Genomic DNA, 27312 nt, shown 5'->3' on the forward strand with positions numbered 1-27312 from the left:
AGGTGGTGGGGCGGCAATCCGTGGCCTGGAACTCTACGAGGGGGCCCGCGGTTCAATGCCCGGATCTTGCATTCGGACCTCGAGGCTGGCAATAACTATGATGACAGCAAGGGCGTCGCCAGGGGATGGTGGGGGGGGGGGGCATTTTCCCCCTCCCCCCACTAGAGCCCTAGAGATTCAAAAAAAAATGTAGCCAAATGCAAAAAAATACATACTTTTCCCACAAGTTGCCCTAGGCCATCGGCTGGCGACGCCCTTGGATGACAGTACACCCTGTGGCGGTGTTGCCTGATCGAGCAACAAGTCTTGAGCTGCTCCGTTCTGCCGCAGGTATCGGCAAGGAGACTGCCAGGGACCTGGCGGCCAGGGGAGCCCGGGTCATCATGGCGTGTCGCGACATGTCGAGAGCCAAGCAAGCCAGAGGTGAGTCTGGACTCTGCTCGCTGCAGCGCGCTGTGTGCTCTGCAGGTTGCTTCCGTCGTCACGCCTCTGTGTCTCAAACTTTTAAGGACTAAAAAAAATAAGCGCGTGTAACTCAGTACGCGTGATAGCAATGAAACTTATTTGGCCATTCAAACCTCTACTCGTAAGTATACCGTAAGGGGTGAAACGACAGAAAAAGAGAAAAACAAATTCTAAATAAACATGAACTAACAAAATTAATACTCACTTCAAGATAACTGTTCAGGATATAAGTAATTAATCATCACTCAATAATGATTAACCAAAAATAAATACTACTCACTGATGAAATACTCACAACATAAAGAAAAGCTGTGCGTGTTACTGTTTCCTCAAACAATTCTGCTATTTAGAACACGCTAAATCTCTGAATGAAATATGAAATCCATAACAGGAGCGCAAGCGAGCTGGTAGCAAATGTAAAATTCTATGTACTCACAGCTGACTGTATGGGACACCTATATATATTTTCTGAAATAAACTCATGCGCACACTCTCTGCCTTATTCTTGCATTCATCTGTCTCTCTCGGTTATATTTTTTGTGGGGTACGAATGCTCGCACAAAGAGAACGAAAAAGAGCCCAGCAATGAATGTATCATAATGTTCTCTTTATATCGTTTTTGATAAGTACCTATTCTATGTAACTTTCATCTCAGACACGTTTCACAACAATGTGTCACTAAAACGTTGCACTTCAAAAATTCGCGGATTCAATTAACTCCACAGTTCTGCGTATATTCGGGCAGATGTCACCCACTCATTGGCTGCGGTCTAGTGAGGTGTACCAACGCAAGTAGCCTGTAATTCGATACAGCTTTGGCTGAGATTTTTTATCGGCTCAGAGTCCAGTCCTCCAGATGAGTTATGAGTCAATAACAGAGGCAGCAATAAGGTAGGTATAACTATTTGGAATTCAGTCTATCGCGAAATGAATCCGTGAATTTTTCCGGTCTCTAATCATACTCTTTAGTCAAGAACGGAATTTCCTTGCGTGAAATGGGAGAGGGAGCAAAGCCCTCGCTCATTCGCAAATTTGAAAAGGATCCCGTGGGTATATTGTTTTAAATCTCTGTGAATCCCCCCTTTCTTTTCAATTACGGTGTGGGGGGAGGAGGGAAGCCACCCATAGGTAGAATTATTTTTTCCGATACAGGGAAATCAATGTATGAGGACTTTGAATACTTTTATACGATTTGTAAGCCCAAGCTTTGGAGAATATTCCTCGCTGATTTTTGACACATCTGAGGCGGCATTGAGGCACCAACTAGCCACACCGAGTTGAGGAGGGTGGATGTACTTAAATTCTGTATTTTATTGCGATATTTTAGTATTCCGAAAAATCGGGGGGCTTTGACCTCCGTAGCATATCCGTTCAAAGTTATTTCTTTCCCCCGATTCTCTTCCTAAATCTATTTATCTTTTTTTTTTTTCCTTCGCCATACTGCATTCCATGGTTGTTTTGCGTCGTTGTGGCATTATTTGTTTTCCACGAGTGTTGATGGGTAAACAAATAACCCCCCCCCCCCCCCCCCTGCCCAAATTCCCACAATCGAAACCCCTGCCAAAGAATCTTTCGCACGGATTGTACAAAGGCACTTCACCTGAATGATATTTGATCATTGTAGGCAGTGGTCGTTAGCGCCCTGAAGTGTTATGACGTCACTCTAAACGTCAATAGCACAGCCATTTTTTTCTTTGATCAAATGGACTGATTCTAAAATATATTGGTTCATTGACAGAATCAGCCAGTCGTTTGAAAATTAAGTGGATTACTTTTTTTTATGGAACTGATCAAACTCAAGTTTAAGGTCGCAGTTACTGTCATAAAAATCTAGTATATTTAATTATTCATCTACTAGACTCTCAATGGTAGAGTTACTGTTTGGACTTGTAAATATTGTGTGTTAATTTAGTGTGTAGTCTTAGAATATATAGTGTATAGTGTATATAGTGTAGTTACAGTGTTTGAATTTTGAACTTCCCGCGCTGCTTCCTAGCAGCGCCAAGTTTTCAAGTTGGCTGCCTGCCAAGGTGGGTAGCCCTGCAGCTTCCGGCAACGAAGCAACAGTGTTGTTGTTCAACCATCATGGCGGTAAGTTGTGCTACCGTGCACGCTTGCTGCCAATCGAGTTGTTTGCGAGTGAATCGTTATTAATATGTTTCCTTTTTATATGGATTTTACAGTCTCTTACGTCTCTAGACGAAACAGTTACTAATCCAAATCAACATGTTGAGCTATTAAAGAAGAGAGAAACGAAAATAACATTCAATGTGCATAAATATTGACAGCTCCATATTCACCAGTTATCTGTGCCCAAATGTAAACACACGGAAGGCGATAGCCAGGGCCGGATTTAGAGGTCTGGAGGCCTCGGGGTAACAGAGGAGCGGAGGCCCCCTGGCACCAAATTTTTTTCCAAATAAAATAAACAATTTTTTTCAATCGAGTTTTCCAATAAATAATTTATTGTGAAATCAAGTAGATTCTCTTAGTATTTAAAATACATACATAAATATAATCGGAGACAAGAATTATATGAAATTAAATGTTAGTGTTAATGAATATTTCTGTTAATATTTAACAATAATATAATCATGTATGTACAAAGTACTGTAGGTAAAGGTAAAACAGCGAAAAATTAATATCAAAGGATTTGTGGGGGCCCTCCATTTGTGGAGGCCCCGGGGCTTTCCCCCGGTTGCCCTCCCCTAAATCCGGCCCTGGCGATAACCGACTTCAATATTATCTTTGAAAGATTTGTGCAATGGGAGTGCATGACTTGAAGTAAGTTATCATTTGTGGTTTTTTTTTCCGTTCTGTTAGTACATTTTTCTTTGTTTTTCTTTGTTTGTTGACCATATTCCTGTTTCGGAATATTTTGTGGTGTTTATATCCTGTTGACAACAGCAATATTTGCTCAATTTGTGTTTTTTATATTTTGGGTATTTTACTTATTTATTTAATTTATTTTTTTAGTTTTTTTAGTTTTCTTCTACAGAAAAAGTGCTTAGCAATGGCGTATGTCCAAAAACTTACATCAAGCCAACTTGAAACTACGGTTGCGGAACGTTGTTTTGCGGTGCGGGCAGACGACATAGTGGCGGCGACGGGCAACCAGGAGGTGGTGACCCGCCAGCTGGACCTGTCCTCCTTCTGCTCCGTGCGACGGTTCGTCGGGGAGGTCCTGGCCAGCGAGAGCCGGCTGGACGTGCTCATTAACAACGCCGGGGTGGGGGGAGTCGGCAGGAAGATCACCAAGAACGGCCTGTTGCTCGGCATGCAGACCAACCACTACGGTCATTTCCTGCTCACCGTCCTGCTGATAGGTGCGTCCAGTTCCTCCATATATTACCATAGCCTTCATGTCGCATTCCTGCTCACCGTCCTGCTAGTAGGTGCGTCCAGTTCTTCCGTATATTACCATGGCCTTCATGTCCCATTCCTGCTCACCGTCCTGCTAGTAGGTGCGTCCAGTTCCTCCATATATTACCATAGCCTTCATGTCCCATTCCTGCTCACCGTCCTGCTAGTAGGTGCGTCCAGTTCCTCCATATATTACCATAGCCTATATGTCCCATTCCTGCTCACCGTCCTGCTAGTAGGTGCGTCCAGTTCTTCCGTACATTACCATGGCCTTCATGTCCCATTCCTGCTCACCGTCCTGCTAGTAGGTGCGTCCAGTTCCTCCATATATTACCATGGCCTTCATGTCCCATTCCTGCTCACCGTCCTGCTAGTAGGTGCGTCCAGTTCTTCCGTATATTACCATGGCCTTCATGTCCCATTCCTGCTCACCGTCCTGCTAGTAGGTGCGTCCAGTTCCTCCGTATATTACCATGGCCTTCATGTCCCACTCCTGCTCACCGTCCTGCTAGTAGGTGCGTCCAGTACTTCCGTATATTACCATAGCCTTCATGTCCCATTCCTGCTCACCGTCCTGCTAGTAGGTGTGTCCAGTTCCTCCATATATTACCATAGCCTTCATGTCCCATTCCTGCTCACCGTCCTGCTAGTAGGTGCGTCCAGTTCCTCCATATATTACCATAGCCTTCATGTCCCATTCCTGCTCACCGTCCTGCTAGTAGGTGCGTCCAGTTCTTCCGTATATTACCATGGCCTTCATGTCCCATTCCTGCTCACCGTCCTGCTAGTAGGTGCGTCCAGTTCCTCCATATATTACCATAGCCTTCATGTCCCATTCCTGCTCACCGTCTTGCTAGTAGGTGCGTTCAGTTCTTCCGTATATTACCATGGCCTTCATGTCCTATTCCTGCTCACCGTCCTGCTAGTAGGTGCGTCTAGTTCCTCCGTATATTACCATGGCCTTCATGTCCCATTCCTGCTCACCATCCTGCTAGTAGGTGCGTCCAGTTCTTCCGTATATTACCATGGCCTTCATGTCCCATTCCTGCTCACCGTCCTGCTAGTAGGTGCGTCCAGTTCCTCCGTATATTACCATGGCCTTCATGTCCCATTCCTGCTCACCGTCCTGCTAGTAGGTGCGTCCAGTTCCTCCATATATTACCATAGCCTTCATGTCGCATTCCTGCTCACCGTCCTGCTAGTAGGTGCGTCCAGTTCTTCCATATATTACCACGGCCTTCATGTCCCATTCCTGCTCACTGTCCTGCTAGTAGATGCGTCCAGTTCTTCCATATATTACCACGGCCTTCATGTTCCACTCCTCCTCACTGTTTTTCCAATATGCATGTCTAGTTCTTCCATATAGTATTACCACAGCATTCATGTCCCATTCCTGCCCACCATTCTGCTAGTAGGTGCATCCAGTTCCTTCAGTATTTACCACAAACTTCATGCTCTATTCCTCCTCACTGTCCTTCCAATATGCACGTCCAGTTCTTCCATATATTACCATAGCCTTCATGTCCCATTCCTGCTCACCATTCTGCTAATAAATGGGTCAATTTCCTTCAGTTACTGCCACACTCTGTATTGCCTGTTACTGCTCAGCTCCTGCAAAAATATATTGCAGTGCTCAGTTTCTTTGGTTAAATTACTATCAAGAACTATGTACCATTCATACTCATATTCATGCATATAGGTGTATCTAATTCCTTCAGTTCAGTTCATATCACAGCCTCTAAGAACAGTTTCTACTCACATTTATGCTCTTTTATGTGTTCAGTTTCTTCGGTTTATTTAATATTATTTTTTAATGGAACCTGACCACATAAGACGATGGTTAATAAGTTCTAGTTATAATTTCAGTCGTTAAATGCAGATACGTCTTTAAAATACATTCATTTCAACTGTCTCCACAATGCAGACTTATTCACTTCACCCTATGTTTTAAGTGTCCTACAAACATGGCTCAGATCATCAGCTGGTCCAAAGTGACTTCAAAGTGGCCATATAGAAAAACTAAAGGCCCTGGGGAAATAATTTTGTCCATTGGTTAAAGTACAATAGTTTTCAAACCCCACAATTAAAAATATATCTAGTATCTAAAAGCTGCTGTGGCCATAACTGTGAACATAATCTGAAAAAAGTGCATAACTTGAATATTATTTGAAATAGAATTGTAATTGTTCTACTAGCAAGGTAAACACAAGAAAAAAACCGTTTTCCTCATCTTTCTTCTTAATATTGCTAGTACCTTCATTGAAGTTACTGACACAAACTTCATGGACTATTCATGCTCAGAATCCTTCCTTTTGGCGTACATTATAGAAAGTATTTCAACTACAGGCCTTTCCAGAAATGTTAGTACACAAAAACATCTGGCTATATTTTGTTAAAACCTTAGATTAATAACTTTATAGTGATTCAAGACTAAAAACCTGTAGTATTTTTCAATAAGTATCAAGTGTGTACTTACAAAGGTGATGTATTTTATTTAGTTGGGCATTGTTCTAGTTTTAAGTAAAATTGCTTATGTTCTCGTGGTATTATGGACGGGGCGACTGAATTGTTTCCCATTGGAAGTCAGCCCTTCAGGATTTTTCTGACAGTGGTTTATTTGTACAGAGACTGGAAAGGCAGCCCATCCAATTTCTGAAAACACGCTCCTTTAAGAGTTTAAATAATCCTGAAAACTTTCCCCTTGGATGGGCAGCCCATCAGGATTTTTCTAACAGTAGTGTTTTTGAAAGGTTGTCTGAATTGTTGCCCCTTGGAAGGGCAGCCCATCAGGATTTTTCTGACAGTGGTGTTTTTGAAAGGTTGTCTGAATTGTTGCCCCTTGGAAGGGCAGCCCATCAGGATTTTTCTGACAGTGGTGTTTTTGAAAGCTTGTCTGAATTGTTGCCCCTTGGATGGGCAGCCCTTCAGGATTTTTCTGACAGTGGTTAGTTTGTAAAGTTACCTAACCTAATCTAACCTAATCTAACCTAATCTAACCTAACCTAATCTAACCTAATCTAACCTAACCTAACCTAACCTAACCTAAACTAAACTAACCACTGTCAGAAAAATCCTGAAGGGCTGCCCATCTAATGGGCAACAATTCAGACAACCTTTCAAAAACACCACTGTCAGAAAAATCCTGATGGGCTGCCCATACAATGGGCAACAATTCAGACAACCTTTCAAAAACACCACTGTCAGAAAAATCCTGATGGGCTGCCCATCCAAGGGGCAACAATTCAGACAACCTTTCAAAAACACTACTGTAAGAAAAATCCTGATGGGCTGCCCATCCAAGGGGCAAGTTTTCAGGATTATTTAAACACTTAAAGAAACATGTTTTCAGAAATTGGATTGGCTGCCCTTCCAGTTGCTGTACAAACAAACCATTGCCAGAAAAATCCTGAAGGGCTGCCCATCCAACGGGCAACAATTCAGCTCCCCCTTATGGACAAGTGAGCATTGAATCGCTTGTTGATGTGTGTTTTGTCAGGAATCGAGATTCATAAACACTGTATTAGTACAAATAATTTTCCACAAATTTTAAGAAGTAGACTCATATATTTTCACAAATATTATGAAGTTGTATTATTTATATGTCAAGGATGGGTTTATACCAATAAATTTAGGCTGGGAAACTGATTGTTATATATTTTGGCAGTTTTATTAATGTCATAATATTTTACAAATATGCTGTTAAACACGGACACAACAAAGAAATGTTCAAACAGATCACTTGCAAGCATTAACTCAAGATTTTTTTTATTGTTTCAGATCTTTTAAAGAAATCTGCTCCAAGTCGTATTGTAACGGTATCATCAATATTACATCGGTACTACTCGTTCGATTTGGACAACTTGAATGCGGAAAAATTTTTCGGCGACACTAGGATATATTCAAACAGCAAACTGGCCAATATCCTAATGTCCAATGAGCTCGCTAGAAGACTGGAAGCAGCAGGTAATACCGCTCATGGATAGAGACCTGTAAAATTCGCGATTTCCAATCCCTAAATAATAGACTCCACGATCCTGTATGCAATCGTGCATATTACATCTAATGATAGGTTACCGACTCGTAACACTTGTTGACTGGAATGATCGTGATTCGCTAATTCTTCTGTTAAAGATTTTTTTTCATTGGCCCAGAGTCCTTCAGATAAACTGTGGCCCAATCACTGAAGCAAATTAAGGTAAAAGTATTTGGACTCTATCCTATCGCGAAACGAATCCGCGAATTTTACAGGTCTCTACTAATGGTTTATTTCATCTTTTTTTTTAATATTTCAGTTTTAACATTTTAAAGCCCAAAGTTTTGATGAAAGGGAGAAAAAATTTAAATGTTTAAAAACTGGGAGGTGACTTCCAAGTCTACCTGAAGTAAACCCCCCCCCCCCCCCCCCACCCCCAGGCTGGACTATTCTGAACTGTCAGTTCGGACTTATTAGTCGGAGCTTACATTCGGAACTGCCATGTGGGGGAGGACGGTGGACTGTTCAGTTGGAACTGATGGATGACGAACTGGCGGCTTTCCATCAAATATTTTCCATTTAGGACGTGTTCCAAAATATGTTGGGTGATGGATGAAATCAGCCAATCAAAATCGTGCCTATCGAAAACGTAAATGATATCCGTTTCCGTCAAAACGAATCTTTGAAACGGGCGATTAAAGAGGTTATAAAAGTGAAATAACTGAAATAATTTTAATAAGAATGTCATATGCGAAAAATATTTACGTGTAAAAAGGCAGTTATAGTAGTATAGGAATGGGCATCCGGAAACTGGCGCTGGCGCGTGGAGCCGGAGCCGGTGTCCGCCATATTGGATTGTGACGTCACGGCGGCCATCTTGGAGGAGTGTAACGGGACATAGCGTAACGGGACAAGTTTGACCTTGACCTTTGACCCTCAAAATTCGCCAAAATTGGGCAAAAATTGCCCAAAATTCCTCAAAATTCGTCAAAATTTACATTTCTGTGAAAAAAAATTCCGCCAAAAATTCTCAAAAAATTCCACAATCCAAAAATTTGAATTTCGAAAATCCTCAAAAGTCGTTTTGCCCTAGAAAGAACCCAAATTCCTAAAAGCGGCTTAAAACTCCTAAGAGCTAGCCGCTCTAAGCCGCCGAGGCCATGACCTTGAAAACTAGGATGCCATGGCAGCCATATTGGATGATGACGTCACCGTTTCAATTTTCGTTACGGCCGCCATCTTTAACTTTTTTAATTAATTATCCGATTTTAATGAATTTTTTTTTTTAAATTATAAAAAAAAATTAAATAATAATACTTTAATAAAAGATTTATAAAAAACAAACATTTACGACACGGAGTTCGGAGTCCTCGGTTCGAACCCGACGAGCACAAACAAAAATAAAAATGGCGACCGATCCTTCCCCCGTGGTGGGTGCTAGCAGACTGACTCCCACCACTTTTTTTCAAAGCATATATATCGTCATCTAGTATGACGTCATGTCCGCCATCTTGTCTTTGATGCTGGAAGCCATCATCAATGTATCGTCGGCGAGAGTGCGCTGACGCCATGTTAGTTTAGTTCTTATCCGCTAGAGTGCAGTAATCATTTATTACTGTGACACCCGCCATCTTGAAATTTGGCCGCCATCTTGAAAATCCGTAATTATTTAGCTAGAAATTCGGGAAAAGTTCCAAAATTCATTAAATAAATCACTCATTAATTTAAATATTTATTCGATGGATTCCTGTCCTCGGTTCGATACCCGATCGATGCAATAATGTCTAATTTTATGTAAAAAATAATAATTTCAATAAACCATGTTTAACATTCGTAAAGAGACTCTAAATCCTCTACTACCATCATCCTATCAGACGTCAAGACCACCATATTGGAAATTCGTAATTTTAATGCTAGAGATTCGGGAAAAAGTTCAAAATTCATTAAATAAATTTGTAATCCATATAATGATTGATTGGATCAACTTAGGTCCTTGGTTCGATCCCTGGCCGATACAAAACAACTTTAATTTAAAAAAATAAAAAAAAAGTGTTAGGTTTGAGAAAATAAAAAACCACCACAAGTTCTTTTAAAAAAATTTTATTACATAAATTCAATACACTACTACAAGTACAAAAAAAACACTGACAAATTACCAAAGCCTTATGGATTCCTCGATTCAAACAGTCTTCTTATTGTACGGACTAAGCCTTTTTACATTACTTTAAATGTCTATCCGATCCGTTCATCACCACAGCCAGAGACGGACTGAAGTTCATAGCACTTATATATAGTGTCATTAGCCGGTACAACACATGAGTCAAATCAATAACCATGTTCATTATACGTCTCGGAGCATTTTTTATAATGACGATGTAAGCTATCGAGACGTGAAATTAGTTTATTACACTTATTGCACTGAAATTGTATTCTTCGAACATTATTAGAACAACCGCTTCTTTCATGTCTGCGAGCATTTGAGGTGATAGTAAATGATGCACCACAGTATTTGCACTGATGCGAAGTACGCTCATCATTAATTGAAGTATTCAATGCTGATGAAACTTCAGCTGATGGTGGAACAGCACATATCGAAGTCTCCTCCAGTGATGTCAGAGGCGTTGCCAACGGGATCTGCTCCAACATCGTCGGCGCCGACGTCATGGTTCCCGTAGTCGATAATACATCCTCCATCGAGTACGACGTTAAAGTCGGTAAAGATGCCATCGAGGTCTCAAGAACAGACAATTACGCGACTTATGCACCAGAAGAAACAAACTAGGTGATCCGTACACCGTCGACGGCAGTAACAAACTAAGCGTCCTGCTGTCTAAGACTCGTTTATATACATTAACCGGTTTGAATAATACGCTAGTCAAATCAAGAACAATTTACTAAAATACTAGAGTCAAAACAACATTAAAAAAATAGAAGCATCATCAACAAAAAAGGAAGCACATTTGGAAGCACCTTCAAAAAAGGAAAAACAATAGGAAGCACCATCAACAAAAAAGGAAGCACATTTGGAAGCACCTTCAAAAAAGGAAAAACAATACGAAGAACCGACTACGAAAAAAACAGCACATTTGGAAGCACCGTCATCGAAAAGACAGCACATTTGGAAGCACCAACTACGAAAAGGCAGCACATTTGGAAGCACCGACAACGAAAAGGCAGCACATTTGGAAGCACCGACAACGAAAAGGCAGCACATTTGGAAGCACCGACTACGAAAAGGCAGCACATTTGGCAGCACCGACAACGAAAAGGCACCACATTTGGAAGCACCCACTACGAAAAGGCAGCACATTTGGAAGCACCGTCATCGAAAAGGCAGCACATTTGGAAGCACCGACTACGAAATGGCAGCACATTTGGAAGCACCGACTACGAAAAGGCAGCACATTTGGAAGCACCATCATCGAAAAGGCAGCACATTTGGAAGCACCGACTACGAAAAGGCAGCACATTTGGCAGCACCATCAAAAAAGGAAGCACATTTGGAAGCACCGACTACGAAAAGGCAGCACATTTGGCAGCACCGACAACGAAAAGGCAGCACATTTGGAAGCACCGACTACGAAAAGGCAGCACATTTGGAAGCACCGACAACGAAAAGGCAGCACATTTGGAAGCACCGACAACGAAAAGGCAGCACATTTGGAAGCCCCGGCAATGAAAAAGGCAGCACATTTGGAAGCACCGACAACGAAAAGGCAGCACATTTGGAAGCTCCATCAACAAAAAAAAGGCAAAAAGGAAGCACAAGTTACGAGATCTAAGTCTTAGTTATACAAAAAATAAAAAACATTAAATTCTTATAATTTAAATTATTTATTTTATTGCTTTACATTATACAAATGCAAGTAAAACAAGCCATTATTGTATGTAGCCAGCATTCCTCAGTTCCTTGAGTATGAAGGATATTTCTTTGATGCACGAATAGTTTCCTGCACAAAGCGAACCATGTAGAAGTCTTAGCCGGTCAACCGATATGTTTGGATCTTTCCATTATGTGTAATCATTCTCTTCTACCACCATATTCCTTGCACCTTTATAATAAATATTATGATCTCTGGTGTCTTCCGTTTTACCACCAACCTCAGGGTAACTTTCATGTTTGAGACGGTGATCATCACAAGCTTGATCAGATTTATTTAATATATCACGTCGTTCCCACCGTTTCGGTCTCAGGACACCGCCACATTCTTCGATCTTGGCAGCTTTAGGTGCTTCATCATAATCTATGTCTTTGTCAACAGCCTCAGAGTCACTGTAACAATCACCGTAGAAGGAATCGTCTTCACCCAATTTACCGTAATAATTCGATGTTGATGATGTTGAAGTGTCTTCATCGTCTTCATGCTTCCTTTTTAGGAGTCCATCATTTTTACAAAATAGGAAAGATCTACTTGAATTCGGCCAAATATTGTAATAGGATAATATGGGAAACTCCGGCCAATTAGCATTGGCGAAGCGCGAGACACCAGACTGCAGCGCATTCTATCGGCGTGGACTGAAGAAAGCCCCGCGTAATTCAATTTTACGTGCATATTAAAGGCAACATGTTTACACAATTAAGTGCTGTTTTTACCAAAACTAGAAATTCAAACAAATTTAATGCTATTATTCATACAGAGATGTTCTCAGGCTTTATTTAAAGGTATGTGTCAAAGATAGATATGTAATTATGTGCAAAATATAATCTATCAAATTAACTGAACAAGTAGTATGTAGTATCTAATTGGTTTTCCAGCTGTTTTATTTTTAAGGAAACAAGAACAACTAGTTTTAGTAACGGAAGTAAATTGTATGTATGAAATTAATTTCTCACCTGAAAATGTGACTGCATTTTAAATAAAAATCCTTAATTAAACCGAAAGAAACTGCTGTAAACAAATCATGTTACAAGAATGGTAAGGAATTATAATAAATAATTACTTTATAATAAGAGACAAAAATATAAAACAAAGGGGTTAAAATTGTGAATGCACGAAACGCGAAACACTTACTGCGTTGGGTCCGCTGGAAATCTGAAAAAAGACTTTGAGCAGTTTGTAACGTTGTAATTTTTGCAGCCAAACACCGCACAAATATTTCCGGCCATTCTGAATTACTGTTCACATAATAATGTGTTTATTTATTCGCAAATAGAACCATCATCTTATAGCACCAAACACACTTCAATGCCTTTTACCGCCGTTTCCAAAGCGTAGGTTCAGTCCACGCCGCCAGGTTCGCTGAACAACATGTCTCGCATTTTTTTTGTCTGTTTCCCATATTATCCTATTACAATATTTGATTCGGCTGGAATATATTCTCACTTTTCACGTTAAGGATTCTTCCATTGTCTTCATTCTTCCGTAAATCATCAACCTCCTTCAATTTAAGTTCTTTGTCGAGATCGGAAGAGCCAAGAAAATTATTGTCGTAATGCAGATCACTCTTCCTTAGGCTAGTAGATTCATCGTTGTCCTCTAGCTTGTACGCAGGCTTGGCGCTACAAGTTCTGCCATGTCTTTTTAGGCTCTCTCTCCGCGTAAACGACTTGCTACATCGAACACAACTTATCATATTGCGCAGTGGATTTTTAACACAGTCATTCTTCTCGTGTTGTCTTTTATTCTTTCTCAAGATAAACTCTTTACTGCAAAACTTACACCTATGTTCTTTCGATACAGCGTCAGATCCCAAATCGGAATTCATATTAGTTACTGAGACTAATGCCAGATACCAATTGAGAGTTTTAAATTAGATGCAATACTTAAATAGAAATTTTTTCATATTTCATCAGCAAGAATTAATATATCTCATGCAAAAGTACTTTATGCATGTAGTTCTGCTTTTCAACAACAGATGTCGCCACATGTTGCTTTCAGGTAAATAATATTTAGTTCTTTTATGCGGGATGCGGGATGCTCACTAACGATCGCAAAAGAAGGATGGCTTCGCTAGACTCCACGGAAAAGGAAGTTCGTCTTGCATGTTGGTGCTCCACAGATGTCTCATGGCGTAATATTAATTTGACTGAGTAATGATATTTTTTAATTCCACCTGATAAAAATATTGCAAGTTTTGATTTAGTAGCAGAAATTATCGAATTAAATGTAACTCCAGATATAATGACATGTCTCATCAGACAAAAAAAAATCCATGCAGAGAGTGGTTTCTCATAATAGTCAGAAACACTTGAAGAAACCACAGGAATGATTGCAAGAACACGGGAAAAACCATCAAAATATTGACAAGAATAATCAGGAGCACACGGAGAAAACCATCATAATATTGGCAAGAATAATCAGGAGCACATGGAGAAAACCATCATAATATTGACATGGATAATCAGATGCACTCGGAGAAAATCACCACACGTTTTCTTTGATATCATAAAATTACAGGGAAAAAAATATTTAATAAAAATAAATTAAAAAAATTTAAAATGAAAAAAATTACAAAAATACATAAAATTCTGGCTTGTACTGGAACTCTATCTTTGTTACACAATGAGAAGTTCACAAGCTAGCAGAATCTATTTATGTATTTTTGTAATTTTTTTCATTTTAAATTTTTTTAATTTATTTTTATTAAATATTTTTTTCCCTGTAATTTTATGATATCAAAGAAAACGTGTGGTGATTTTCTCCGAGTGCATCTGATTATCCATGTCAATATTATGATGGTTTTCTCCATGTGCTCCTGATTATTCTTGCCAATATTATGATGGTTTTCTCCGTGTGCTCCTGATTATTCTTGTCAATATTTTGATGGTTTTTCCCGTGTTCTTGCAATCATTCCTGTGGTTTCTTCAAGTGTTTCTGACTATTATGAGAAACCACTCTCTGCATGGATTTTTTTTTGTCTGATGAGACATGTCATTATATCTGGAGTTACATTTAATTCGATAATTTCTGCTACTAAATCAAAACTTGCAATATTTTTATCAGGTGGAATTAAAAAATATCATTACTCAGTCAAATTAATATTACGCCATGAGACATCTGTGGAGCACCAACATGCAAGACGAACTTCCTTTTCCGTGGAGTCTAGCGAAGCCATCCTTCTTTTGCGATCGTTAGTGAGCATCCCGCATCCCGCATAAAAGAACTAAATATTATTTACCTGAAAGCAACATGTGGCGACATCTGTTGTTGAAAAGCAGAACTACATGCATAAAGTACTTTTGCATGAGATATATTAATTCTTGCTGATGAAATATGAAAAAATTTCTATTTAAGTATTGCATCTAATTTAAAACTCTCAATTGGTATCTGGCATTAGTCTCAGTAACTAATATGAATTCCGATTTGGGATCTGACGCTGTATCGAAAGAACATAGGTGTAAGTTTTGCAGTAAAGAGTTTATCTTGAGAAAGAATAAAAGACAACACGAGAAGAATGACTGTGTTAAAAATCCACTGCGCAATATGATAAGTTGTGTTCGATGTAGCAAGTCGTTTACGCGGAGAGAGAGCCTAAAAAGACATGGCAGAACTTGTAGCGCCAAGCCTGCGTACAAGCTAGAGGACAACGATGAATCTACTAGCCTAAGGAAGAGTGATCTGCATTACGACAATAATTTTCTTGGCTCTTCCGATCTCGACAAAGAACTTAAATTGAAGGAGGTTGATGATTTACGGAAGAATGAAGACAATGGAAGAATCCTTAACGTGAAAAGTGAGAATATATTCCAGCCGAATTCAAGTAGATCTTTCCTATTTTGTAAAAATGATGGACTCCTAAAAAGGAAGCATGAAGACGATGAAGACACTTCAACATCATCAACATCGAATTATTACGGTAAATTGGGTGAAGACGATTCCTTCTACGGTGATTGTTACAGTGACTCTGAGGCTGTTGACAAAGACATAGATTATGATGAAGCACCTAAAGCTGCCAAGATCGAAGAATGTGGCGGTGTCCTGAGACCGAAACGGTGGGAACGACGTGATATATTAAATAAATCTGATCAAGCTTGTGATGATCACCGTCTCAAACATGAAAGTTACCTTGAGGTTGGTGGTAAAACGGAAGACACCAGAGATCATAATATTTATTATAAAGGTGCAAGGAATATGGTGGTAGAAGAGATTGATTACACATCATGGAAAGATCCAAACATATCGGTTGACCGGCTAAGACTTCTACATGGTTCGCTTTGTGCAGGAAACTATTCGTGCATCAAAGAAATATCCTTCATACTCAAGGAACTGAGGAATGCTGGCTACATACAATAATGGCTTGTTTTACTTGCATTTGTATAATGTAAAGCAATAAAATAAATAATTTAAATTATAAGAATTTAATGTTTTTTATTTTTTGTATAACTAAGACTTAGATCTCGTAACTTGTGCTTCCTTTTTGCCTTTTTTTTTGTTGATGGAGCTTCCAAATGTGCTGCCTTTTCGTTGTCGGTGCTTCCAAATGTGCTGCCTTTTTCATTGCCGGGGCTTCCAAATGTGCTGCCTTTTCGTTGTCGGTGCTTCCAAATGTGCTGCCTTTTCGTTGTCGGTGCTTCCAAATGTGCTGCCTTTTCGTAGTCGGTGCTTCCAAATGTGCTGCCTTTTCGTTGTCGGTGCTGCCAAATGTGCTGCCTTTTCGTAGTCGGTGCTTCCAAATGTGCTTCCTTTTTTGATGGTGCTGCCAAATGTGCTGCCTTTTCGTAGTCGGTGCTTCCAAATGTGCTGCCTTTTCGATGATGGTGCTTCCAAATGTGCTGCCTTTTCGTAGTCGGTGCTTCCAAATGTGCTGCCATTTCGTAGTCGGTGCTTCCAAATGTGCTGCCTTTTCGATGACGGTGCTTCCAAATGTGCTGCCTTTTCGTAGTGGGTGCTTCCAAATGTGGTGCCTTTTCGTTGTCGGTGCTGCCAAATGTGCTGCCTTTTCGTAGTCGGTGCTTCCAAATGTGCTGCCTTTTCGTTGTCGGTGCTTCCAAATGTGCTGCCTTTTCGTTGTCGGTGCTTCCAAATGTGCTGCCTTTTCGTAGTTGGTGCTTCCAAATGTGCTGTCTTTTCGATGACGGTGCTTCCAAATGTGCTGTTTTTTTCGTAGTCGGTTCTTCGTATTGTTTTTCCTTTTTTGAAGGTGCTTCCAAATGTGCTTCCTTTTTTGTTGATGGTGCTTCCTATTGTTTTTCCTTTTTTGAAGGTGCTTCCAAATGTGCTTCCTTTTTTGTTGATGATGCTTCTATTTTTTTAATGTTGTTTTGACTCTAGTATTTTAGTAAATTGTTCTTGATTTGACTAGCGTATTATTCAAACCGGTTAATGTATATAAACGAGTCTTAGACAGCAGGACGCTTAGTTTGTTACTGCCGTCGACGGTGTACGGATCACCTAGTTTGTTTCTTCTGGTGCATAAGTCGCGTAATTGTCTGTTCTTGAGACCTCGATGGCATCTTTACCGACTTTAACGTCGTACTCGATGGAGGATGTATTATCGACTACGGGAACCATGACGTCGGCGCCGACGATGTTGGAGCAGATCCCGTTGGCAACGCCTCTGACATCACTGGAGGAGACTTCGATATGTGCTGTTCCACCATCATCTGAAGTTTCATCAGCATTGAATACTTCAATTAATGATGAGCGTACTTCGCATCAGTGCAAATACTGTGGTGCATCATTTACTATCACCTCAAATGCTCGCAGACATGAAAGAAGCGGTTGTTCTAATAATGTTCGAAGAATACAATTTCAGTGCAATAAGTGTAATAAACTAATTTCACGTCTCGATAGCTTACATCGTCATTATAAAAAATGCTCCGAGACGTATAATGAACATGGTTATTGATTTGACTCATGTGTTGTACCGGCTAATGACACTATATATAAGTGCTATGAACTTCAGTCCGTCTCTGGCTGTGGTGATGAACGGATCGGATAGACATTTAAAGTAATGTAAAAAGGCTTAGTCCGTACAATAAGAAGACTGTTTGAATCGAGGAATCCATAAGGCTTTGGTAATTTGTCAGTGTTTTTTTTGTACTTGTAGTAGTGTATTGAATTTATGTAATAAAATTTTTTTAAAAGAACTTGTGGTGGTTTTTTATTTTCTCAAACCTAACACTTTTTTTTATTTTTTTAAATTAAAGTTGTTTTGTATCGGCCAGGGATCGAACCAAGGACCTAAGTCGATCCAATCAATCATTATATGGATTACAAATTTATTTAATGAATTTTGAACTTTTTCCCGAATGTCTATCATTAAAATTACGAATTTCCAATATGGTGGTCTTGACGTCTGATAGGATGATGGTAGTAGAGGATTTAGAGTCTCTTTACGAATGTTAAACATGGTTTATTGAAATTATTATTTTTTACATAAAATTAGACATTATTGCATCGATCGGGTATCGAACCGAGGACAGGAATCCATCGAATAAATATTTAAATTAATGAGTGATTTATTTAATGAATTTTGGAACTTTTCCCGAATTTCTAGCTAAATAATTACGGATTTTCAAGATGGCGGCCAAATTTCAAGATGGCGGGTGTCACAGTAATAAATGATTACTGCACTCTAGCGGATAAGAACTAAACTAACATGGCGTCAGCGCACTCTCGCCGACGATACATTGATGATGGCTTCCAGCATCAAAGACAAGATGGCGGACATGACGTCATACTAGATGACGATATATATGCTTTGAAAAAAAGTGGTGGGAGTCAGTCTGCTAGCACCCACCACGGGGGAAGGATCGGTCGCCATTTTTATTTTTGTTTGTGCTCGTCGGGTTCGAACCGAGGACTCCGAACTCCGTGTCGTAAATGTTTGTTTTTTATAAATCTTTTATTAAAGTATTATTATTTAATTTTTTTTTATAATTTTTAAAAAAAATTCATTAAAATCGGATAATTAATTAAAAAAGTTAAAGATGGCGGCCGTAACGAAAATTGAAACGGTGACGTCATCATCCAATATGGCTGCCATGGCATCCTAGTTTTCAAGGTCATGGCCTCGGCGGCTTAGAGCGGCTAGCTCTTAGGAGTTTTAAGCCGCTTTTAGGAATTTGGGTTCTTTCTAGGGCAAAACGACTTTTGAGGATTTTCGAAATTCAAATTTTTGGATTGTGGAATTTTTTGAGAATTTTTGGCGGAATTTTTTTTCACAGAAATGTAAATTTTGACGAATTTTGAGGAATTTTGGGCAATTTTTGCCCAATTTTGGCGAATTTTGAGGGTCAAAGGTCAAGGTCAAACTTGTCCCGTTACGCTATATCCCGTTACACTCCTCCAAGATGGCCGCCGTGACGTCACAATCCAATATGGCGGACACCGGCTCCGGCTCCACGCGCCAGCGCCAGTTTCCGGATGCCCATTCCTATACTACTAGTTATGTTTATATAACTTTAAGAAATCACTGGACTTTTTTTTTATTGCGCGGCGAATAGAATTGTGAACTTAATTTATATAGGCTTAAGAAATTTCAACATGTACAGATAGCCTTACTAGTTAAAAATTTCATCCAGCACTATGACGAATTATTTAATTTCAAAATTACATTAAAATAGAAAAGTTTGAGATAGTTCAGACAAAAAATAAATTTTGGTAATGTGAGGTTATTTATCCAAATTTATTTGATGGAGAAAATTGCAGGCCATTTTCCTTCCAATACTACCCTTCCAACTCTGTTAAATATAGTTTGAGACATATTTGACAGTGTGACAGGGGCCTTAGTACATTTTCTCAGGAAACAACAGCGTAAGTACAATATGATTAAGGACTGGATAATTTTACTAACCGACCTTGCTCAACCTGATGCTCTATCCACTCCTGAGTGCCGGCTCGATGCACCAGCTCGCGAAAAAGCACGATTAAATTTTATTAAAGCTAGCAACTAAACATATATTTTAAATGTTTATTTCTATGTTAATTTAATTTTTCTTTACATTAGTTTAAATTCAATAGCGAACACAAATTTTTCCCTTTCTTAACTTAGTCTAGGCTGGCTGGCAGCCTGGTGGGAAACGACAAAGTCGCCCCCGAAACAACCAGTGTCACACAATGCAATACGGACAAAATGTCCAAGCTCCCGCCCATTTGCTTTCTACTCTGTCCAACTCTTCTTCCAGAACCATCCTTATGTTTCCTGTAACCAACCTGCTTGTAATTAATGCATGAAATTTTGCATCCCGCATGTCAGTGCCCAGGGTTTTCCCTGTGTCTATGCAGGTTTTACCTGGGCCCAACTTATCTAGTTTTAACTTAGAATAGTCAGTGAGGGGAGTTAGTCATGGCTAAAACGTTGCCATGGCTGGCCAATCCCCCTCCTAGCACATGATGCATGCTTCCTCTCCTGCATGGCTTAAAACCTGTATGATTAGAGCGTATAGGCTTCGGCCTGAGACGCACATAGAGTCTGTCCTTAATCCAGACCCCTCCCAAACACACTTAGTTATTGGTTAGGTTAGGGAAAAAGATTACGTTGCCTTAGTATTCGGCCTTGAAATGTTTACTCCCATCGCACCCAAAGAAGTTTCACTTCAGCACTTGAGGAAATTGTTCCGTGTGATCCGATGCTCGACTGTTTCAGGCGTGACCTCCAACAGCCTGCACCCCGGCGCCGTAGAGACGGCCATCTTCAGGCACATGCCGTTCCACCTCAAGAGCGCCACGTGGCTGGTGATGAAGCTGTTCTTCAAGGTCAGGCCCGAGTCGTCGGGAAGTCTCGACCTCATCACTTAGCGTCAACCATGCAATCGGATATTGAACTGTCCACGAGCTAGGTTTTATTTTTTTCTTCTTCGACCTCCTGCTGGAATCCCGATAGCGCAGTTGTCAAAATCACGCTGTTGCAGGGGCGCAACAACTAAATTTCCAAATGGTGGGAAATTTGGTATTTCAAGGTGGAAAATGGTGCTATTTAAGCAGTTTTACTATCTAAAAATTGATTACACAGCACTTTCTTTGCCCCCGTTTGCCCCCACTTCAAGGTTTCAGAAGGGGGGAAAAATACCCTTGCCCCCCCCCCCCTGTTGTTGCGCCCTTGCGTTGCTGTGAACCCGTGGGACATAACCCGGAAATTTTGAGGATTTTTCTGGGATCATAGCAGAATTAAAAGTCTTTGGTTGTGCTCAAACCATGTTTGCTCTCCTAGTGGTTGATTTTTCTTAGCGAGAACATTTTATTATTGTTAATTGGCACTACCTGTTTCGTTTGCTTCTCTCTTAGCTGGGCATAATTGACTCACGCTCGTAGAGGGGCGTGTCCAAATAGCTGCGGTCCAATCACGAACACAGTGCGAGAATGTGAAGGTTTGCATCACAATTTGCGACTTAAAGAATGCGCGAAATTTCCGTGTCTACGAACACTATCCATATTATTTTCCCTTATTAAATATGTAAAAAAAAAACTAAATTAAAAAATTTGAGAGAGTCTTTCAGTACTCGACAGTGATGTGTAAACATCTAACCTGTCAGTAACGAGCAAATCCGTGTGTTTTCATGTTGCTCATGTTGCAAATAAACTTGTAATATGAAACTCGGACCCAAAATGTAAAGTTAAATTGTTTAAAATAATGCAGAGCATATATTGATAAATAAAATATTCGCTAACAACATTTCTGAACGTGAATCAAACACGTCTACTTTCTACGCCCGCCCCTATAATTTGCTGTCTGAATCGTAAACGTTGCGTCACCATCACGCGCAGATAGCAGCATGAAACAACTGGAAATTTTAAAACTATTAGAAAATTTTCCTATAAAAACAAAAAAAACTTTAATAAATCCTAAACCCTGGTTTGGAACCTAATTTTTGACAATGAATTTTATTTTAATATTGTCCATCCTTTTAAAATTCACTAAACATTTAATACTATAAAGTTTCTGCATGCGTAAGAAGTGATACTTCTACGGTATTACTACAATATTAACAGAAAACCTTTTAAAATACATATTATAAAACTGAGTATATGTTTTTTGTATTTGATTTTGCTTAAACAACTTCAATCGGTGTGTAAATACTGCCTACAAACAATCCTTAACCTTAATGAGCTGTTTCAACATTGTTATTATGTAAGATTATATTATAATTTTATTAAAAGACGTAAAAAAAGGTTTTCCTGCTACGAGATTGAAACCATGTCCCTTAAGGTCAACAATCGCACGCTCTACCACTGTGCATATTGAAAATATAGAAGAATAATATGTTGTTGTTTTTTTTGCTGCGGTGACGTCACAGGTGTCTCGAACTTCATTGGCTAGGATAGAGGGCGTAGCGCCCTTCTCTCTTTCATGATTCCAGCATCAGAACATGAGGATATAAAAACTTCGTGGTACAGTCCTCTTATTCACGCGATTACGGGGAAACTGTTGTACGTAGGTCGTTTCTGATTCGACAGTAGGTACAGCGTTAAAAATGTCCACCTTCAATTTAATAAGAACGCTGGTTACGAACCATTCAGGGGTCTTCGTGAATGTGCGGACACTGTGTTCACTTACTTTGAACTTGAATCCAAAAGAATATTCTTGGTATGTTAACAAAACATTCAAAAACTGGTTGTCTGTAAAGTCGGTTTACGGACGATAGTTTAACGTGACAACGTCATAACAAAGCATTGATGAAATTATTGCATACTTTTATGAATAAAATTGAATCATTTTTATTGAATTATCACTATTTTGTATGGATACAAAGAAGGACTGAAATGAAATCTAAAATTTAATTGATAAATTTACTTTTATTTGCACTCATTAATTCAAATATGTTTATTACTTTAACGAAGAGATTATTTTAACTATAACTTTTATACATGTTTGCTATTTAACTTCTTCCAATCTGTGTTATTCTGTCAAGGATAGGACGATGATAGGAAAAGTAGGAAACGAATGGGAGTGTTTCAAGTTTAATGTGCCTCTAAAAAGTCAAATCGATGGTTGTTCCAATCGAGTGGAAGAGAGATAGATGCGTCGCAAGCGTACAATGAGCGTAACGGGACACCGCGTAACGGGACACTTTTTCGTGCGTGCAGCCGGCGTTCATCGATTTATTAGACGTGGTCACGTCAAAAACTGTTAATCTCTACAGCAAGAACAAGAACTCTTGTCCGAGTGTTTAGAACGCAACATACAACTCGGAAGTCGAAATGTGGCGTAGTTTCCACGAATATTCAGTTTTTTGAATTTACGAAGAACTTTTGAGTTAAATTCTTCATTGAAATGTTCGTAAATTTACTGTATTATCTTACAGTGTAAAAGAGTCAGAGAGTAAAAATGGTCCCAATGACCTATAATGTAAAAGTAATTACGTTATAAATAGATGGTATGGCCATGTCCAGAGAATGGGGAAAGGGACGCTGCCTAGGAAAACGATGGAGTTGAAGTACACAGGAAGAAGGTCCAAAGGAAGACCAAGGAGGAGGTTGGAAGAGCAGATAGCTAAAGGGCTGCAGGAGAGAGAAGAAGGGAACAGAATGAAGGATTAGGAATGGTGTAGGGACAGAGGACGGTGGAGGCATTTTACTTTGCTGACCCGGCCACTGGTTGGAAGAATTTTATGATGATGATTAAAAACAGACCGTTCATTTTGTCAGTTTTAATAATGTTCTACAAAAAATAATTATACAATAATATCAATATGGAGGACTTTTTTTCATCCTTATACTATTCAAATGTTTGATAATTTGTTATAACTGGGGAACAATCATTTTCGTTTACATATGACTCAGGCCTGATATGGCAACATTTCTTAATCTCTTTTAAACTGAAATTTTTAGCGCATGCATGACTAAAATCTCGACTCTCTACCATAATTTACAAGCTACATAATCCTCACCATGCTTTCTAAGAAGCTGATAAGGATATGTATATATTTTTTTAATAAAAAAATTTCAGTTTCAATTAAAAATTTTCTTCAGTCACATTTTAAATATTTAAAACTTAATCTAGCTCAAGAAAATTTATGTACTGGTGAACATAGCCAAAAATGTAAGGAAAATGTTGTCAGATGAAATATAATAATTATTTTCCTTGCAAAAATACATGAATGGCGAATTTAAAACACCTGTAAATAAAGCGCAATGCCGTTGTTCTCTGTCATAAATTATGGTCAAAAATTTAATTACAATGCACATGCTTCAGATGGAGTGTATTATTGTGATGGAAATTGTTTTTTATTATTGCAGAGAACTAAATAAGTCACCATATACATCTTGTTTTGCAGACCGCAGTGGAAGGCGCCCAAACATCCATCTACTTGGCCGTGTCCGAAGAAGTGGAAGGCGTCACAGGCAAATACTTCGCAGACTGCAAGGTGCTGGAAGGATCACTGACTCGGAATGGCATGATTTATATGTAGAGTCAAGATTGTTTCGCGGGTTCAATGGGTAGCAGGCATGCTTGAAGCACATATGCATCTTCTTCAAGTTTATGAGTGGACTGCAGCACTCTTGACACGCTTTTTACGACCCTGGGGTAGAGACCGGAAAAATTCGCGGATTCGTTTCGCGTTATGCTAGGATCCAAACAGCTCTACCTTCATATTACTCCTGTGATTGGCTCACAGTTTATGTTAAGGACTTTGAGCCAGTGAAAAACCCTTGAACCAAAGAATTATCGAATCGGAAGCATTCTCGTTGACAGGTCTCAGAAGTAATTAGCAAATGAGCATGTGGCATTTGCCCGAATATGTAGGGAATCGTGGAGTTTATCCTAGAAGGCATTGAACTCGCGAATATTTCCAGTCCCTACCCTGGAGCCAGTTATAAAAAAGGAGGACTAATCACGCGCAACCAGCCAAAGGATGTTACATTGTAATTGACCAATGAGCGCTCCAAAAAGTGTTGATTATGTATATAGGCAAGTTGAATATAGCCTGGAGCGAAATGAATCCACGAAGTAATCGTGACTATTGATACATTCTGCATATATTTAAAATGTTTATGTTTTGTCGCTATACGAAAGTAGTAGTATATTTTTTAGGTCGTATACTGTCTTGCGTCTCCTTAAATAATTTACGAACCTAGTAAATATTTTTTCAAGTTAATAATCTTCAAAGTTGTAAGATCCACGCCTAATCAAGACTCTATTATTTTTTCAGAGCATTTTATTTTGAGGAATGTGAGTGAATTTTAAGTAAAATATTTTTCAATGTTAAAAATTATACAATTTATATTTATAAACTGTCTGAAACCTCGAAAATACAATTAATATTATTATAAACATTAGTTTTTAAGTTGCTTGACGATTAAAATTGTTCTTTTATTAATTTTATTTTTAAAATATACGTAATAAGGATTACCACATCGTATATGTACTTCATTACTAACGTAGCCCAAAGTTGTACACCTTTTCTACCGCAAAGTACTAAAAGCTAACTCAGATATATCATTACCTTACATGAAACCACTCCTGTCTCTTTTTAATCTAGCCTATTCATTCAATATCAATAAGCATAACACAAATATAGTTAACTCGCAAAAACTTGTTAATAGTCACACGATCGTTTTTAAGGAGTGGTGACGTATTTAATTCCACAGAAAAAAATATTACATTAATTTACTGTCTCCATCTGAAACCTGTGTATTATATTTAATTTTTTGAACATAATTTATGATATAGAACAACGGCGTATTTTACTTTTTGGTTTAATTATTGCTGTCTAAAAATTCACAACATGCATGTCCTATTTTTCAGAAACTGGAGCTTTTTTTATTTTGAAAAAAAAATTATGTGCTCAGTCAAAACAAGTAATTAAAAAATGTTTTATAAACGCACCTTAGAAATCAACCATTTTTAATGAATGACAGTTCTCGATAAAAGCACATTCATTTTTAATTATTTTGAGAAGCGATCTATAAACAATGACTGTACAATGTGTAGGAGGGGGTGGGGGTTAAGAAAAATTACGTAGCCCTAAGAAATTATATATATCTGGATTATTAAGGAAGTGCGCTTTCCAAAGCCATTAGATAATTTTGTGGATTAATTTTTCACAACTTATTCAATATAGATAATTTAGTTAGTTCAATATTCTGCCGTAAAATCTCTACATTATGGAGAGGGTAAAAATCTAAAGAATTAATCAAGCGAAATTTAGTTTTTCAATTTTTTTTTGTGAAACCATAATTCAGTGACCTTAAATGTTTTCCTAAATGATATGTATATTGCAAAAAAGGTTCAAAATCATACCTTAAAAAATTAGTAAATTTCTTCATACAAACTTTGCCATTCCCGTTCACCCCCTTAGGAAATAAATTTTCAAAAATAATGAAACACGTGTTATTTTATTTCTTTTGAAGAATAAATTTTAAAATGTGTCATCGTAACGTAAGAAAATGTTTCTTCATACAAACATTACCGCAATATTCATCCCTTTATGAATGACATTTAAAAAAGATCCTTCTTTAGTGCACCTCTAGTGTACTCAAGGAATTTTTTTCTCTAAATTACAAATCTCTAGGTCCTTCGATTTAGGCTGTCCGTTGTCTGTCAGTCAGTAAGTCAGTCATGGTACAGTTTTATAGGAATATATGGTATTACAACGAGCTGTGCAATTTTATGTGCCTTACAGTATGTATGTTGGATTAGTATTGTGCTGTTAGCGAATGAGTAGATAAAATGTGTGTGCGCGTGTGTACTGCTTTAGAGAAGATATATGTAGCGCCTTAACTGTAAGAATACTCAAAAAGACTTAGATTTTTAATGGAGAATGTTCAGTATTTTCTTATGTTCTTTTCTCTTTTTTGGCACAGGAAGCAAAGCCCTCTTCTGTGGCTACAGACGCTGGATTGGCTAAACGTTTATGGGAGAAGAGTGAAGAAATTGTTCAACTCAAGCCTGGGGAAGCAAAGATCTAGGGGTGTTAGTTACTTATGTTAGGTTGTTAGTAGTATGTAAATGTATGTCCTAGATCTGGCGCCGGCGCGTGGATTGTGATTGTCGGTCCGCCATATTGGATTGTGACGTCACGGCGGCCATCTTGGAGGAGTGTAACGGGACATAGCGTAACGGGACAAGTTTGACCTTGACCTTTGACCCTCAAAATTCGCCAAAATTGGGCAAAAATTGCCCAAAATTCCTCAAAATTCGTCAAAATTTACATTTCTGTGAAAAAAATTCCGCCAAAAAATCTCAAAAAATTCCACAATCCAAAAATTAGAATTTCGAAAAATCCTCAAAAGTTGTTTGGCCCTAGAAAGAACCCAAATTCCTAAAAGCGGCTTAAAACTCCTAAGAGCTAGCCGCTCTAAGCCGCCGAGGTCATGACCTTGAAAACTAGGATGCCATGACAGCCATATTGGATGATGACGTCACCGTTGCAATTTACGTTACGGTCGCCATCTTTAAAATCTTTATTTATTATCCGATTTTAATGAATTTTTTTTTAAATTTATAAAAAAATTCAATTAATAAAAAATATTTAAAAATCATACATTAACGACACGGAGCTCGGAGTCCTCAGTTCGAACCCGACGAGCGCAAAAACAAAATAAAAATGGCGACCGATCCTTCCCCCGTGGTGACTTTTGGCAGACTAACTCCCACCACTTTTCTTAAAGCATATATATCGTCAC

The 27312-nt window shown here is 38.8% G+C and overlaps 1 protein-coding gene across 1 annotated transcript in view; it reads left to right on the plus strand.

Moving 5' to 3' along the window:
• LOC134539716 (retinol dehydrogenase 14-like) overlaps positions 1-26675 on the plus strand; it is a 39241-nt gene extending 12566 nt beyond the window's left edge. The window contains exons 2-7 of the mRNA XM_063381952.1: positions 331-423; positions 3555-3791; positions 7606-7791; positions 20333-20442; positions 23961-24050; positions 26491-26675. Coding sequence (XP_063238022.1) covers positions 331-423; positions 3555-3791; positions 7606-7791; positions 20333-20442; positions 23961-24050; positions 26491-26595 — 821 coding nt within the window. The 3' untranslated portion in view covers positions 26596-26675. The remainder of the gene's footprint in view (positions 1-330; positions 424-3554; positions 3792-7605; positions 7792-20332; positions 20443-23960; positions 24051-26490) is intronic.
• Positions 26676-27312: the final 637 nt, after the last annotated feature.

This window comes from Bacillus rossius, chromosome 15 (assembly GCF_032445375.1).
Source record: "Bacillus rossius redtenbacheri isolate Brsri chromosome 15, Brsri_v3, whole genome shotgun sequence".
Lineage (NCBI taxonomy): Eukaryota > Metazoa > Arthropoda > Insecta > Phasmatodea > Bacillidae > Bacillus > Bacillus rossius.